The following is a 15,123-nucleotide window of genomic DNA, read 5'->3' as shown; positions in this document are numbered from 1 at the left end:
CTCAGCCTTTCTTCCTCATCTGTGAACTTGATATTGTAGGAGGGCCTTACTTCAGTTGAATGCAGCAAAATAATCACCCCTCACATACTGACCGCCATTCTTACTGACCCTTAATCACTGTATTGTTTCGCTGTGCCCAGATTGGCACTTTCGATCAAGTCTTGATGTTTATGTCTTATTTCTTCCCATAGCCTGGTCTTCTCTGCTCCTGCCCCATCTCCTTCACACCCATCTGGTGTGATGGTAAATGTTCCATCTCATTTATCTGTTTGGCCTAGGTACCTGCTCCAAGAATTCAAATAGTATAGTTCACAGCCCCACAGAATCACAGGATTGTACAGCACAAGGATTCCTCTAACCCGGGGAATCAGCCAGACTCACGGGGCTGGTTAGTGGCTGTGTTACCTGCTCTTCCTTATACCATATGTTTTTTACCCTAATTTCATAATGCATATGTTCACAAGGTAGCATTCACCGTAAATTATGGTGGATCTCTCTAGGGATAGAGAGGTACTTTCATCTGAAAGCACAGTGGGGACGGGGGTGTCGTCGGTCAGTGGTAGAACTTCTGTCTAGTGCGCTTGAAGCTCTGGGGTCATCTCCAGCAAACAAGACCAAATAAGCAATAGATGCACCTTTCCCCATGGCTTCTGCTCATGTCAGGGATCACAAGACTGATGTGTGTGGTGGAAAGTTATTTTCTGGCTGTGGCACTAGGAATTCCTGGCCGTTAAGTGGAGAACGTCTGCGTTGCTGTTACACTCTTTTTTTTTTTTTTTTTTTTTTATTGAGCCGGCACGTCCGTGAACAGCTTGCACAATGCACCCGCCTCCACACCAACCCCACTCTTCTTTGTTAACCTGAACTTTATCCTGTGGCTTCCTCCCTGACTGGGTCATCATTACAAATAGAAACATCTGGAAAAGTCGGGGGTGGAAATGGCGTAAGGTGCAGCCTGCACTCCTCACTAGACCCGACTGTAACTAACATTTACTCTGTTTGCTTAGATTACAACTTGGAAAACACTTTAAAATATAAAAATTACGCTTTGTGTATAGTCTTTGTTGAGTTACGGCATTTCACCATTTAGCGAAAGTGACATTTTCCTAGAAAATTAGTGTCACATTGGCAGTGTAGCCTCGCCCAGCATCGTCTATTACCCAGTGTATCGTCATTTTTTATCTCCAAAATTATTGTTCGTTTTTTTGCTTGTTTTTGGAGACAGAGCTTTTTGTTTGTTTTGTGTAACAGGTCCTTGGCTGTCCTGCAACTTGCTTTGTAGACCAGGCTGGCTTTTTTGTAGATCAGACCGAGATCTGCCTGCTTCTGCCTCCTGAGTGCTGGGATCAAAGGTGTCGCCACCACCCCCTGCTCAAATTATTTTTATAATGAGGTGTTTAAAAGAAAACAATCCAGCCACGTGGTGGTGGCGGCAGCGCACGCCTTTAATCCCAGCACTTGGGAGGCAGAGGCAGGCGAATCTCTGTGAGATCGAGGCCAGCCTGGTCTACAGAGTGAGTTCCAGGACAGTCAGAGCTGTTACACAGAGAAACCCTGTCTTGAAAAACCAAAAAAAATAAAAAAAATAAAAAAAATCCAGGATCCATAAAAGAACTGCACATTCTGATGACTTCTCTGAGGCCATTTCCCCCCCCCCCCCCCCCCGCCCCCCTTTTAATGGCGTTGGCCTTTGGAAGAGATCTGGCAGGTGACTCTGAGGTCTCCTCATGGTGGATTCATCAGATTCTTTCTTCCTGGTGTCATTTAGCTTACTCCTCTCTTACCTGATTTCCAGCTTACTGGAAACGAGATCGGAAGGCTTGATTAGATTCCAGAGGAACATTCTTGGCAGGGACCCTTCCGGGGTGGTGCGTGCACTTCAGGAGATGGCACACCGCGTCCCATTGTTAGCGCCGTGAAGTGCGCTGGCTGAGCTGGGGTGGCGACAGACGTGGCCTTCCTTAAGCTTTTGCTTCCTTGCAACTAACACTTGATACAGAGGGCAGTTTTTCTTTTGGGAACCATGGAAACACCCCTTCTTCCCAGTCAGTCTTCCACCCGTGGCTTTGTGGTGCCCCCACGTCTTTCTTTCTTGTTCATAAAATGGAATGTAGTCTAGGTCCGTTTCTGTTTGTTCTTCACAGAGAGAGTTGTGTTTGCTCTCACAAGGGTTCAGTGGAAAGCTCAGGTGATCCATGACCCTCCTTGACCTGAAATCCACTGTGGGAAAACTCAGCTCTATGATGTCTTAGCGTGAGACCCAGGGTGGAGGCAGGAGACAGAAAGTGCTGGTGATGTGCTGGCATAGGAGTGCTGAGTGGCAGGATGGGCACCAGCCCCTGCAGAGGGTTAGCGCCTGTATTGCTAGAGCAAGGAAGTTTGTTTTCAGTCAGTGACCAGAGTTCCAACTGAAGATGGCCGGTGTGAACTGCACCAGATCTCACTCAACTGTGTGTCTTTGCACTGGGCAGTTATGTGTGCTTGCCCTGGCCTTCTGAAACAGAGTGCCCCCTGGATTGAGAACTCATTTGGGGGGTAGGTGGGAGTGGGGTTTCTCCAGAGCTCCCGAGAGTCTGGGCGAAGGCTCCCAACTCGAAAGGCTCCTTTTTTGGCACTGCGGCATCTTTGTGTGTCGGCATCTTAGGAATCTGGGGGAACCATATAAAGATCAGAAATGACTCTGGCCCGAGAGGCTCCCTCTGACATGGTAATTCCAGTTCGTTGAATCCTGGCCCACTCGGATGAGACCATATAAAGAGGCTGTTTCCTGAATTTCCCGCGCTCTGCCTCTCACAGGCTCCTTTTTGTAGCATGCTGGTATTTCAGGACTGCAGCCGTGGTCACGTGCTCTCAGCCCTTTACTCACAGTCATTCCTGCCCTGGGTTTATTTTTGGAGACAGCACATTTCTGCTTCTCTTCAGGAGCTATGCAGGGTCCTGCCCCCTCCGCCCATCAGCGGCAGCCCCGGCAGGCCGGCTTATTTCCCACACTCGAGATGGACTTGGTTTTCCAGAGAGCACAGAGGGCTGCTGTCACCGGGCCTTATTTGTGTCCTTCGTGGTGTTACATAATTCAAGACTTCTCTTTACAAAAAGTGTGTGTGTGTGTGTGTGTGTGTGTGTGTGTGATGTCATCTGGCAGTAAGTCAGCCAAAGTTGGAAATGGCTTTTCTGACTGATGTCTTGGGGTCTTGCCTCTGGATCTCAGAAGCAGGGTCATTTAAAGAATAAGCTGGGACTTTTGAATTTGAGGGCCAGGCTTTTCTGGCGCTGAAGGTCATTGGGGCTGTCCATTCTTGACTCTCCAACATGGGAATAATGTCACTGTCTCCTCCAGAGCGCCTGCAGGAACAGAGACCGCTAGCCTCCCAGGTGCTCCCAGGCAAGTTCTGCAGTTGATGGGCTCCAGGGAAACAGTGTGGTGACGACCGTCTTAGCCTACCTGAAGACTGAGTGTCTCTTTCCTAGGAGGGACCACAGCAAACACTTTTCCCTTGAAATGAGTGGGTCATTATGGAGAGAACTCAGGCATGTGAGAGCTTAGAAAAAAATGAACCACACATTCATGTTTCTTCTGGTCCTACCCAGACCTGATAGGTGGGATGGAGAGGGATCTATGGACCCCGTGAGAGAGGCGTGACTGAAGCTGGAGCTCAGAGCATTGAGCTGGTTGGGGTCTTCAGGACTGCAGGACCCCTGCCTCTGAGCTGTGACCTCCAGGAAAGAAAGGCACACGGGTCCCAGAAGGAGCAGCACCAGTGCCTTAGCCTCAGGGTGTTCTATGTTTTAGCTTGTCCCGGGAAGAGGGTCTTGGGACTCTTAGAGAGGGAGTTTCTTGGGTCCCTAGATGTCACCAGAGTTTCTGGGAAGGGTAACAAGGCATTCAGGGGTGGACAGTCCATGCAGAAGGAACCAGCTGGCCTTCTGAGACTGCATTATTCAAAGCCAGGCATCTACTTCCATGTCAAGTAAATCGTCTGCACTTAATTTTAGACGTGGTGGTGCAACCTGGCGCCCCTGACGTCACTGGGCTTGCGTTGTCGATGCCCGGGGTGCGTCCGTCCCCAGGATCTTCCCAGGATCCCTCACCATGACAGTGATGGAGCAGCAGCATTTGCTCTTGGAGTGTGTGCTATCCCTGGTACCAATCACGTATCACTGTCACTAGCCTTGTTCTCACATACACACATCCCTTGCCTGTCTGCCCGCCTGCTTTTTTCAGTGCTGGGAATCAAATTCACTTAGGCAAGTGCTCTTCTTGTGAGACCATTCCCAGTTCCAGAGAGCTGCAGCTGAAGCCCTTGCCACGTGGTTCAAATCCAGGGCAAGGCTCACTTTCTCCGGAATGCCTCCCTTCCTCTGGCTGCCCTGGGTCGGCACCGTTCTCTTTGGCCTTCAGCTGTGTGCCGATGACTTTGAGCATGCTTCTTAGAGCATCTTTAAGATGTCCCGGGACGAAGTGGCTCCATGAGCCACCAGGGTAACAAGAAAGTGCAGAACTGGCAGGTGCTCCCCTGTGCCTGAGGGGGTCTCACCTTAGCCTCAGCCTCCCTGAACTCATGTCTGCCTCTGCCACCATTGTGGCCTCCTGGGTTTAGCTTCAACCTGATGTCTGCTCACATGGATTTCACACAAACCTGAAGTTTACCTCCTGTTGGCCTCAGTGAACCAGGAGCATCCAAAAACAAGGATGGCGTAGTTTTTTGTCTCTACACCCGGATAGTGTCCAGGGAGTGAGGGTGAACTCTGTAGAAAAGTCCTTGTAATTTGGAATAGCGGGTAATAAAGTCTATTGAATCCAGTCAGGATGTTTATGAGGCCTTGACAGGACTCCCAGCCCTGGAGACCATTTCCAGTTCTTGGTCTCAGTAATAAACACCAGAGTGTACACATTCCCCACCAGGAGACGGGCCTCTCCCTCTGATTGTGCAGATTCCCACCTGTCCCTCCTCGCCTCCTTTGGTACCAATTTGTCACCTCGACTGGGTTTAGAGCAGCCACTGGAATCTAGCTCCGGGTGTGCCTTTGAGGGCATTTCAGGAAGGGTTACCTGAATAGAGAAGACACACTCTGACTGTGGTTAGCACCGGTCACGGGTTGGCAAGGCGGAAGCAAGCTTCACTCATCCCTCTCTGCATGGTGACTGGATGCCATGGGGCAGCTGCCTCACTCCCCTCCACCCACTGAATCTGCCCTGACACCATGGCCCGCGCCCTCAAACTGCCAACTCAAGATGCCCTCTTCCCTTTAAGTTCCTACCATCCTCCATGCTGCCAGCTGAGCTGTTGAAGAGAAACACCCATCACGTCTCTGGCTGGCAGATTCTTCAGAGCAGTGAGAAGGCACGAATGTGCCTCCTGTCCGCCTCAGCGCCTCCTGAGCTTTGCCAAGACCCTAGCGGGCAGGACTCCTGTTGCCTACTCGTCTGCCCAGAGGATTCCTCCACACGCCCCCTCTCCCAGCTGCTCCAGTGCTTGAGGAAGATGAGGAGCAGCCTCCACCGTGGTGTATCACAGTCAGCTCTGGGAGGCTTCTGCCGTTTGTGAAGAGAGCCTTTGATTTTGGTGCTAGGTGTCAAGCAGCTGGGCACGGAGGAACGACTGCTATATGGCAGGCCTTTTCTTTCTCATTCATTGTGACTGGGGAAGTGAGAAGAGCCGCTGTCCCCCATAGGAGGGGAGGCCCTTCGCTCACCCCCAGCGGCCATGGCTTCCTGGGGTTGGGTTAGAGGTGAAGCATGCCCCCTTAGCTGCGGTGACCGAGGAGATCCAGCCTGCCTGAAAGGAGTCTGGCTTTAATTTTTCCTCAGCTGTTTGTATGTTTGGTTACTGTCTGCTCTCCCTGTGCTGACATTAGTAATCGCAGTGGCAGCGGTTGTTGGAGAGTCTTGACGTGCCGGACACTGTTCCACACACTAACTGTCCCGTCAGCAGTTCAGTCCCTCTCCATCTTTAGGGATGACTCAAAGGCTACATTTCAGAAGAAGTTTGTATCACTTCCGCTCCTTTTCCACGCTGCCTAATATTGCACCATTCTCTCCCAGGCCAGTCTCTGTCCCTGCTGTCACTGTAACCCACAGAGTAGGGAAGAGATGGTACAGGAGAGTCCGCTTCCTCCCTGTCTAGTTCTGGACTCCTGGCATCTTATAGATTAGATTGTTCTGAGCAAGAACATTAGAAAAATCTCCCAAACAGACCGGATGCTTCCCATACTTTAACATCATAGGGTTTTTTGTTTTTTGAGACAGGGCTTCTCTCTGTAATAGCCCTGGCTATTTTGTAGACCAGGCTGGCCTCGAACTCACAGAGCTCCACTTGCCTCTGTCTCCTGAGTGCTGGGATTAAAGGGGTGTGCCACACTGCCTGGCAACATCATAGGTTTTACTGAGTTCATTCTGTCTTTCCAGATACCTGAAGCAGAGAAATGGTTGGAGACCACACACCCAGGTGTCAGCTGCTCCAGCCTCAGGGAGTGCGTTAGACTAAGGCTAGGGTCAACTGCAGCAGTGCTTCTCAACCGTCCTGATGCTGCACCCTTTAAAACAGTGTGTTCCTCATGTGGTGGTGACCCCCCCGACCATGACATCACTGTCATTTTGCTACTGTTAGGAATCCTAATGTAAATATCTAATATGTGGGGTACCTGATGTGTGACCCCTGTGAAAAGGGTTGTTCAGCCCCCAAAGGGGTTGCAACCCACAGGTTGAGAACCACTGAACTAATGGCTAAGTCAAAGTGTGTTCGTTCTGCCCGTTGGGCGTGCAAGAAAAGATCACACTGCCTGTCTTTCTCAGAACACTGCATAGCCTCCCTCTACCAGAGAGAGGATTCTGTACCAGGGCTTAAAAACAGCCACACAGTACAGCAGTAACAGAAGGAACATTAGCAGGAAGGAGTCAGGGCTGAGGACGGCAGCTAACTGCCATGCGTGTCCCTGCCCCAGGGGATGGCTCCTGCTCAGCCCCAGCATGACTGGATATTCCAGTTTGTCAAGACAGCTGGAAACTGACTTTTAATGGGGAAATCTTCCAGTTCTTAGATGGTATCATAAATTGAAAACAAACAAAAGAAATTGTGTGGCCAAATAAAACATAACAACCAATTAATGACCATACTGCATTATCACAGGATAGCTAGGCCCATCCTCAGGTAGAGAGATGTAGAGTGTTTTCCCTAGGGAACAGGGAGAGGGGTGTAGGCAAATTGGTTTAGTTTATATTTTAATTTTGAAGAGATTAATGTGTGTGCGTGTGTGTGTGTGTGTGTGTGTGTGTGTGTGTGTGTGTGTGTGTGTGGTTGTGAACCTGTGCACATGCATGAAGACCAGAAGAGGGCACCAGGCGTCCTCCTCCATCACTCTCCACCTGTTTCTTTTGAAGCAGGGTCTCTCCCTGAGTCTGAAGCTTGAGTTTTCTTGGCTGGACTGGAAGTCAGCCAACCTCCGTGGTCCTTGCATCTCCACTGTCTGCAGAGATGGGGTTAGAAGTGTGCACAAGATGCCCTGATTGTTACGTGGGTGCTGGGATTTGAACTCTGGTCCTTATGATTAGAACAGCAAGCACTCTTAGGCACTGGGCCATTTTTCCAGTTCCACTTTGTTTGAGACAGTGTCTCTATGTAGCCCAGGCTAGCCTTGAATTCATGACTCAGACTCCCAAATGCCGACATAAACATGCACCACCTTGCCTGGCCATATATCAGTTTAAAACATCTCAAGGGGCCTCAGTGTGGGTCAGTTCAGTTCAAAATGTCCCTCAGCATACTGCCTTACGCATGGCAAGGGACAAGACAAGGTCCTTTGGTTCTGCACGTCACTTTGGTGTTTCATAGTCTGGGGTCACCCTGCCTCTAGTTGGTCTTTGGAAATACCCTGCTCAGTGCTGTCTGAAGGAGCCTACCCCCATCTGCAGCTCAATCCTGGGTTCCCAGGACAGGAAATCCAGCTGGGTCCTGGCGGTGGTTTGTCTCACTGTGTAGTTCAGGCTAGCCTCAAACTTGGAATCCTTCTGCTTCAGCCTCTTGAGTGCTAGGATTAGGGGCATGCATCACCATCGTCCCTGGCTCTAATTAGTTCTGCCTGGGTCCAGGACACTGGGATTCACCAGCAGTGTCTAAGGGAAAATGGGGCATGGAATGCATGGCTGTTTCTTCCCACCCACAGATGGGCTCGGTGGGTGGACGGAGAGGCAAGGGTGTACTAGTCCCTTAGTACATGGTTGAGTCTCTCCCTCCCCTTCCAGGGACAAACAGTAGATGTTTTCCATTCCACTTCCGTATTTAAGATGCCCTTAAGTAGGATTGACATGCAGGGCCTTCTGACTCTGTTGCTGGCCTCTAATGTAGAAAGCTGAGTTAGTTTTTTCTTTCTAACATGTCCCCTACATTTTCCAAGTGCTCAGTGGGTGTAGGTATTTTATTCCAGGGCTTGGATCCTTCTCAGTAATTTCCAGCAGGCCCTGGCTCATACCACAGAAAGGCCCTGTATGTAAATGGAACACTTCTTTGCCAGCCTGGGGTACTGCTATGCATGTAGGAAAGAAAACCCATCACCATGTTAAAAAAACAAATATTAACTACAGGCTGGGCATGGTAATGCACACCTTTAATCCCAGCACTCCTGCGAATCTCTGTGAGTTCGAGGCCAGACTGCTCTGATCTACAGAGGGAGATCCAGGACAGCCAGGGCTGCACAGAGAGACCTTGTCTTGAAAAAGAAAAACAAATCCAAAACAAAACGGTAACAACAAAACATCAAAAGCGTAAAGGCTTGCAGGCATGTGGACAGGGTGTTTTCTTCAAATGGTCCTATCAGGCTTCAGAACGGAGGTCACAATGACACGACATTTCGGTCCAGGGGTCAGCAAACCACATCCTTCCCCTCACATTTGGCCCGCTGCCTGGTTTTAGAGTTTCTGTTGTGTTTTTGAAAGTCAGCTTTACCCGTTTGCCTTTGTATCCAAACAGTTTATTTCTCCACAGGATGGGAGTTCAGTAGTTCCACCAGAGACTGCATGGCTCACAAAAGGAATACTTCCCTCCTAGTCCTCCGCAGAAGCTTGCTGACCCCTGTTGTAGGCCATTTATCAGAATCCCTCTCCGGACTGAGAGCCACAGTTAGAATTTTGTGAAGTTCTTGGAAAAAGAAAACCGAGATTTCAAAAAAAACATTCCTGGAAGAAGGCTGGGTTAAAATAGGGCACGACTCCGGGCTGTTTCTTCCGCCTCAGGTGCTTTGGAGGCTTGCTGTTAGGTGATGTTTTTAGTTAGGGCATGCTGGGTAAGAATTTGTGCAGTAGGGTTTCTGACTGTGCTCATTCTAGGGGAGTTCTTCCTGGCCAAATAGCTTGAGGAAAGTAGAACCCGCCAGTATCGCGTTTATGTCTGCTAAGCAAACCTTACTCTTGAATCTTCATTTTGTTACTTTTATTCTGATAAAAGTAATATAAATAGTCCATTAAAAGTCAGAAAATTCATAGCAGCACAGGGATGGAAAATTTAAGTTACCCTTGATTGGATGTCCCTATCATGTATATGGAACTAATGATTGGGAGTCCCTATCATGTGCATAGAATTAATGATTGGGAGTCCCTATCATGTGCATAGAGCTAATGATTGGGAGTCCCTATCATGTGCATAGAGCTAATGATTGGGAGTCCCTATCATGTGCATAGAGCTAATGAGCTAAGTAGTTTGTATTCATGGTCTTTTTGCAAAATCAAATCCTTATTCCTACTGTTTTGAATTATGTTTTATTTAATTAATGTATATGAGCTTTGATATTCTTTCTATATCATAGTTTTGCATTATTTGCATATTATTTTGTATGTATTCTTTCATTTTATTTAGTTCCTTATTGCTGTCCATCTTGGTTGTTGCCAAGTGTTGGTTACACAGAAATGACATGCGTTCTTTGTGTTCATGTTCTTGGGATAGGTTTCTGGGTTTAGAATTGCTATCTTAGGGCTGGAGAGATGGCTCGGCGGTTAAGAGCACTCACTGGCTTCTCTTCCAGAGGACCTGGGTTCCATCCCTCTAGCACCCACATGGTGGCTCATAATCATCTGTTAACTCCAGTTCCAGGGCATCTGATGCCCTCTTCTGGTTGTGTTAGGCATTGCACACATATGGTGCATAGACATACATGCAGGCATCCCACACACATAAAGTAAACATAAAGACATCTTTAAAGAAAAAAAAAAGAATTACTGCCTTCACAGGCATGAGCAGGCTAGAGAGATGGCTCAGTTGGTAAAGCGTCAGATCCTGAGAACCCACATAAGAAGCTGGGCAATGGTAGTATGGCCCTGTAACCACAGCAGGGGAAAGACAGCTAGAGCCTTGCAGCTCATTGCTCAGCCAGCCTAGCCTGATCAGTGAGATCCAGGTTCAGTGAGAGACCCTGTCTGAAGAAGGCAAGGTGGAGAACCATTGAGGAATGACTCACAGAGCCAATCTTGGGTCTCCATACACGGGATCACATCCCCCGCCCCTCACTTACATGCACACACCACACTCCACACCACACACACACACACACACACACACACACACACACACACACACACACACACACACACGCTGAGAATGCAGCTCATTGGTAGAGTTTGTACTTGGCATGAATGAGGCCCTGGTATTACTGCCTGAGGGGCCAGCCTCCATCAGCACAGGGCTCAGAGGGAAATCCGGAGTTGGCAGGAACTAGACTTTTTTACCTGAGGGGGTTAGGGGGAAAGACACTCACACTCTCTTGATGGTTTCCTTCAGACCTTTTCTTTATTCTTTTGCATTCTCTATTCTTTATTTTCCTGCTGATTTCCTTCTAACTCTCATTTAAACTCTATATTTTTTTTCTTACAGCTTATATGCCCCAACAAAATCTCTCAGGCAATATAAAAATTACAGTGTGGTTACATTCTGTTTTTCAAGTGAATTATTATAACGAATATGAAACAAACAGTAAAAACAGCATGTTTCCATATCCCTTGCATGATTATTACAGGTTAAAAAAAGTATCCCAAGAACCCACGTACATTCATACCCAAGCAACTTGTTACAGATTAACCGTTTAGGCAAGCAAGATATTCTTCTCAGTCGGGTCTTTTACTGGCAAACTACAGTTTTGCAGTTACAAAGAAAGGGCCATTTACTTTATTGCTTATCTTGAAAGGTAATCTTATAGGGAATCTTAAAGGAATCACAAACCTACACTTTTATAGATGAAAAAGAGTCAGTCAACTCTACTGTAAACCTTTTGGGTACCTACCCACTCACCAACAGTTTCTTATATCAGGAGACTGAGGACAAAAATGGTACAAGGAAATAATCATCACCTTCAGTCATCAACCAGTCTTAGCAGGAAAGGTGCATCAACTAGTAATAATTGTTCTGTCTTGTTCCTGATCCCTGACCTTAAAGAGTTCCTCACTCAACCATGGGCCTCTCTAAGACTTCAGATTGTCTTCTTGGGGTTTTCACTTCAAAGGTATCTGACAAAAGCATCCTAGTCTAAATCTGAGTTATTTTCAAAGCTTTGTTTCAGCTGTGTTGCACCCCAAAACTTATGAACACATCTCCCAACATTAAGATTAGAAGAATTTAAACTAGCTGGGCTACTGGGACTCAATTGTTTTTCTTAATCATTAACCTGAACTTCGATCTATGCAGCTCCTTAGGTGAAACTCAAAGGCTCTAGCTGTGTAACATTTCCTTGTATTTATCTTTATTTATCAAAACTCTGTATAAACTAACATTATTATCATCAATTAGACAGTACAGCTTAGGAAGGAATCATCTTAATAATAATCCACAGGTAAAAATGCCCAGTAGGACAGGATGTTTCCATGAGATAAACACACTACATTACAGGCAGTTGGGGATCTCCCCACACCCATGCACACCATGCCAGATACCAGAGAACGATGGCAGTGGAAAGCATGTAAAGGCACAGCAGAAGCAAAAGACATATTGGGGGTCTGTGGTCTCAGGGCCCTGCCTACTGAGATTCACCCATCAGGGAGGTGCCTCCTGGGGGGCTGACACCCTGAACTTCTCCAGACCTGAAAAAAAAAGTCTTGGTGCCAGCCGTCCATCAGGAACAGTGTGCCGATTTCCACACCCACCAAGAGGGACGATGGCATGGTTTTCATAGTAAATTAGAATTTACTTTCATATTTTTGTTGGGGAAGTGCTTCAGTGGGCTAACTTGGTTTAGGTGACCTGACCTGGTGCTCTGTGGTGTTGGGAGGCACAAGCTGAGTGATTGTCATTCTGCCTTCCCTCACACAGGCTCCCCCACCGAAACCACCTCGAAGGCAGGGAGGCTGGGCAGACGACTCCATGAAGGTGTCAAAGTGAGTATACGACTCCCTGGGATAAGTTGGGGTGGTTGGGGGTGGTATGGAGATGGGACCACATACCTGTATCACGTCATTTTTGTAACCTCACGGAGGCAAGTCACATACCATTTAAGTGTGCATTGTAATTGTTCTTAGTGTAGGCACAGTTTTGCACCTGTCACCCAGTCAACTTTGGGACATTTTTCTCCCATCCCACCAAACAAGCCCTGTACCCCTTAGCTGCCCCTCCCCACATCACCCCGACTTCCCACCCGTGGGCAGCAGTCAGTTTCTGTCTCTGACTGTTCTTCTGAGGTCTGTGTCGGTGGGTCCCTGGGTTAGTCCATCCTTTATGACCCTGCTCCTGCTTGGCCGACCGTTTTCAAAGTCCAGCCCTGCTCTGTGCTTCATCTCTTTGTGCTGGAATTGCCTGTTAGTTGCTGTGGATGAACCCTGCAGCATGTCTGCACTGGACACAGATCGTTCATTCGTGAAGAGCAGGACAGGTGTCCCATCGCCGCCTAGGTAGTATCTCATGTTTATCGTAAGCCGGTGCTGGGAGCTGGTGAGAACCTTGGTCCATAATAATTCAATATTATCCTATCATCCTCTCCTCTTCTTCGGAGCTCCTGGAAGGGACAGCCAGGATCACAGGCCCGTGGCGTCCCTTTTTAAGTTGTGTGGGGCTGTGGATGCTGGGTCCGTCCTCACCCTGCTGGATAAGGTTGGGCAAGGTGTTCAGGATCCTTGAGCCTCTGGATGGACACATCAGTGCTTCTGACTGGGTGGTGGTGCAGGGGCTGAAGCAACAAGGCCTGTTCTGATAGCCACACACCCCCCCTCACGTCCCCCACCCCCACCCCAGCCTTAGGTTAGAGGCCTCGTGGTTCCCTGTTGAGAGATGACAGAGTACAGTGATGGAGAGCCACAGGTTCTGGTTCTGGAACCAGAACACCTAGTTTCAAATCCTAACTATGCTATGCATTACACCACAGAGACCTTGAGCAGGGGATTAAGCTCTCCGGCTTCTGTTTCCTCTTCCCTGCAGCGGGGGTGGGGGGGGTGGGGGGTGGGAATAGCTCTTACTTGAGTGGAGTGATGTGAGGATGGGATGGGTTCACAGAAGAGGAAGAAGCGTTTAGGAGGCACTAGGTAGGTGCTGGCTGCTGCCGCCATGGTGATTATTGGGTTTCTTGTCCTCATCCCTTCATGGATGGCTTTGACCATATTTTCCCTACAGGTGATCTGGCAGATAGTGATGGTTATGCCTCTCCCAGAAGTGTCAGTTAGGGAGTATACTTCTAGGTCTAGAAAATGAAGGGTTGTTTTTAATATCAACGTTCTTAATCTGAGTTAGCATTAGACACCTTAGCATAGGCATGTCAGGCTTCCAAACCTTTGCTCCAAGGAGATTTTATGGAATTTGCTTCTTTGGATTTTGTTTGTTTGTTTGTTTGTGGCCAGACCTCACTATGTAACTCTGGCTGGCCTGGAACTTGCTATGTAGACCAGGCTGGCCTTGAACTCACAGATCTCCACCTGCCTCTGCCTCCCACGTGCTGGTATTAAAGACATGTACCACCACGTTGGGCTTGTTTGTTTTGCTTTTGAGACAGAGTACCGTGTGGCCCAGGCTGGCTTTTAGCTCAATATGTAGCTAAGGATGACCTTGAACTTTTCTGATCCTCCTGCCTCCACTTCCAGAGTGCCGGGATTACAGGTGTGCACCACCACACCTGGCTTACACAGTGGTGGGAACCAAACCCAGGGCTTTGTGCAGTGCTAGACAAAATTACTCCAACTGAACTACGTCCCCAGTATGACAAGCATTTTGAAGTCTAGACAGAGATGGACATCTTGGGCCATCCAGGACGGCGTCCATGTCTCTGGGAAGGTTTTCAAATGACTTCTCTTGAGTCAGGGAGAACAGTCCCCTACTTCTTCCTACCACTCTCAAAAGAGCCCAGTTTGCACACTGATGGTCACGTGGCAGTTGGTCTGTGATGTTGCTCACAGGAATCAGCTTAAGGCCGTGGGTGTCTAATTCAGGGTGTGGATTCTGGTTGTAGCACTTCAGTGTACACGTAGGGATGTCACCCAGCCTTATAAAATAGCAGCACCATTCAGGGCAGAGAGCTGTGCTGAAGCTGGAACACAGCACAGGAAAAGCACTCAGCTCAACGGAGTGCTCAGCCAGGTGCTGCAGCTTACGTTAGCGTGTGCAAGGCCCCGGTCTGATCCCCAGTGCCTCAAGAAACAAACAAACAAAAAATTCGACAGTGGTGCTTAAAAATGTGGTGATGGTGTGGGTCTTTCTTAGTTCCGGGATTATAAAATAGGAGGGTGTCCCTTGGCTGCCCCCTGCAGCTCCTGCTGTGGGCCTCTGGTTTTCATCAGTTCCGGGGCGGGCAGCTTCCGGCTGAACAGGTTTGGTTGCAGTTGGCTTTGGTGGGTTCTCGAAGTTTGGCTCATTGTGTAAGCCAGTGAACCTAGGCTAGTCTGACAGAGGATACTGCTGGACATGTTTCTAGCCTCTGCCTTCCGTCCCATTTTACAGATGAAGTAAATGGAGTCGGGGTGGCTGTAAGTGGACAGGGGAAGTGCTCTGTCTGTTCAGAGTTCCCTGCTAAAGGTGGGATTACAAATCAGTTTTGTTTTTAATTCCTTGCGTTAAGTCTTCAATGTAAAGTAGACCAAAACGACATTCACCACACCCATGGAATGGCCACTTGCTAAGGTTATTTAAGACACGTACAAAGATGTACATTGTCTTGAAGATGTTCAGTCTT

At 48.4% G+C, this 15,123-nt stretch overlaps 1 protein-coding gene across 4 annotated transcripts in view; it reads left to right on the top strand.

Moving 5' to 3' along the window:
- Positions 1-15,123, top strand: part of Ift43 (intraflagellar transport 43) — an 86,999-nt gene that overhangs the window by 19,801 nt on the left and 52,075 nt on the right. For all 4 annotated transcript variants that reach the window (XM_052739237.1, XM_052739236.1, XM_052739239.1 and 1 more), the window contains exon 3: positions 12,285-12,349. In XM_052739237.1, the coding sequence (XP_052595197.1) occupies positions 12,285-12,349 (65 nt within the window). The remainder of the gene's footprint in view (positions 1-12,284; positions 12,350-15,123) is intronic.

This window comes from Peromyscus californicus, unplaced genomic scaffold, assembly GCF_007827085.1.
Source record: "Peromyscus californicus insignis strain IS unplaced genomic scaffold, ASM782708v3 Scaffold_15__1_contigs__length_86483966, whole genome shotgun sequence".
Lineage (NCBI taxonomy): Eukaryota > Metazoa > Chordata > Mammalia > Rodentia > Cricetidae > Peromyscus > Peromyscus californicus.
This window is presented reverse-complemented; position numbering and strand designations above follow the sequence as displayed.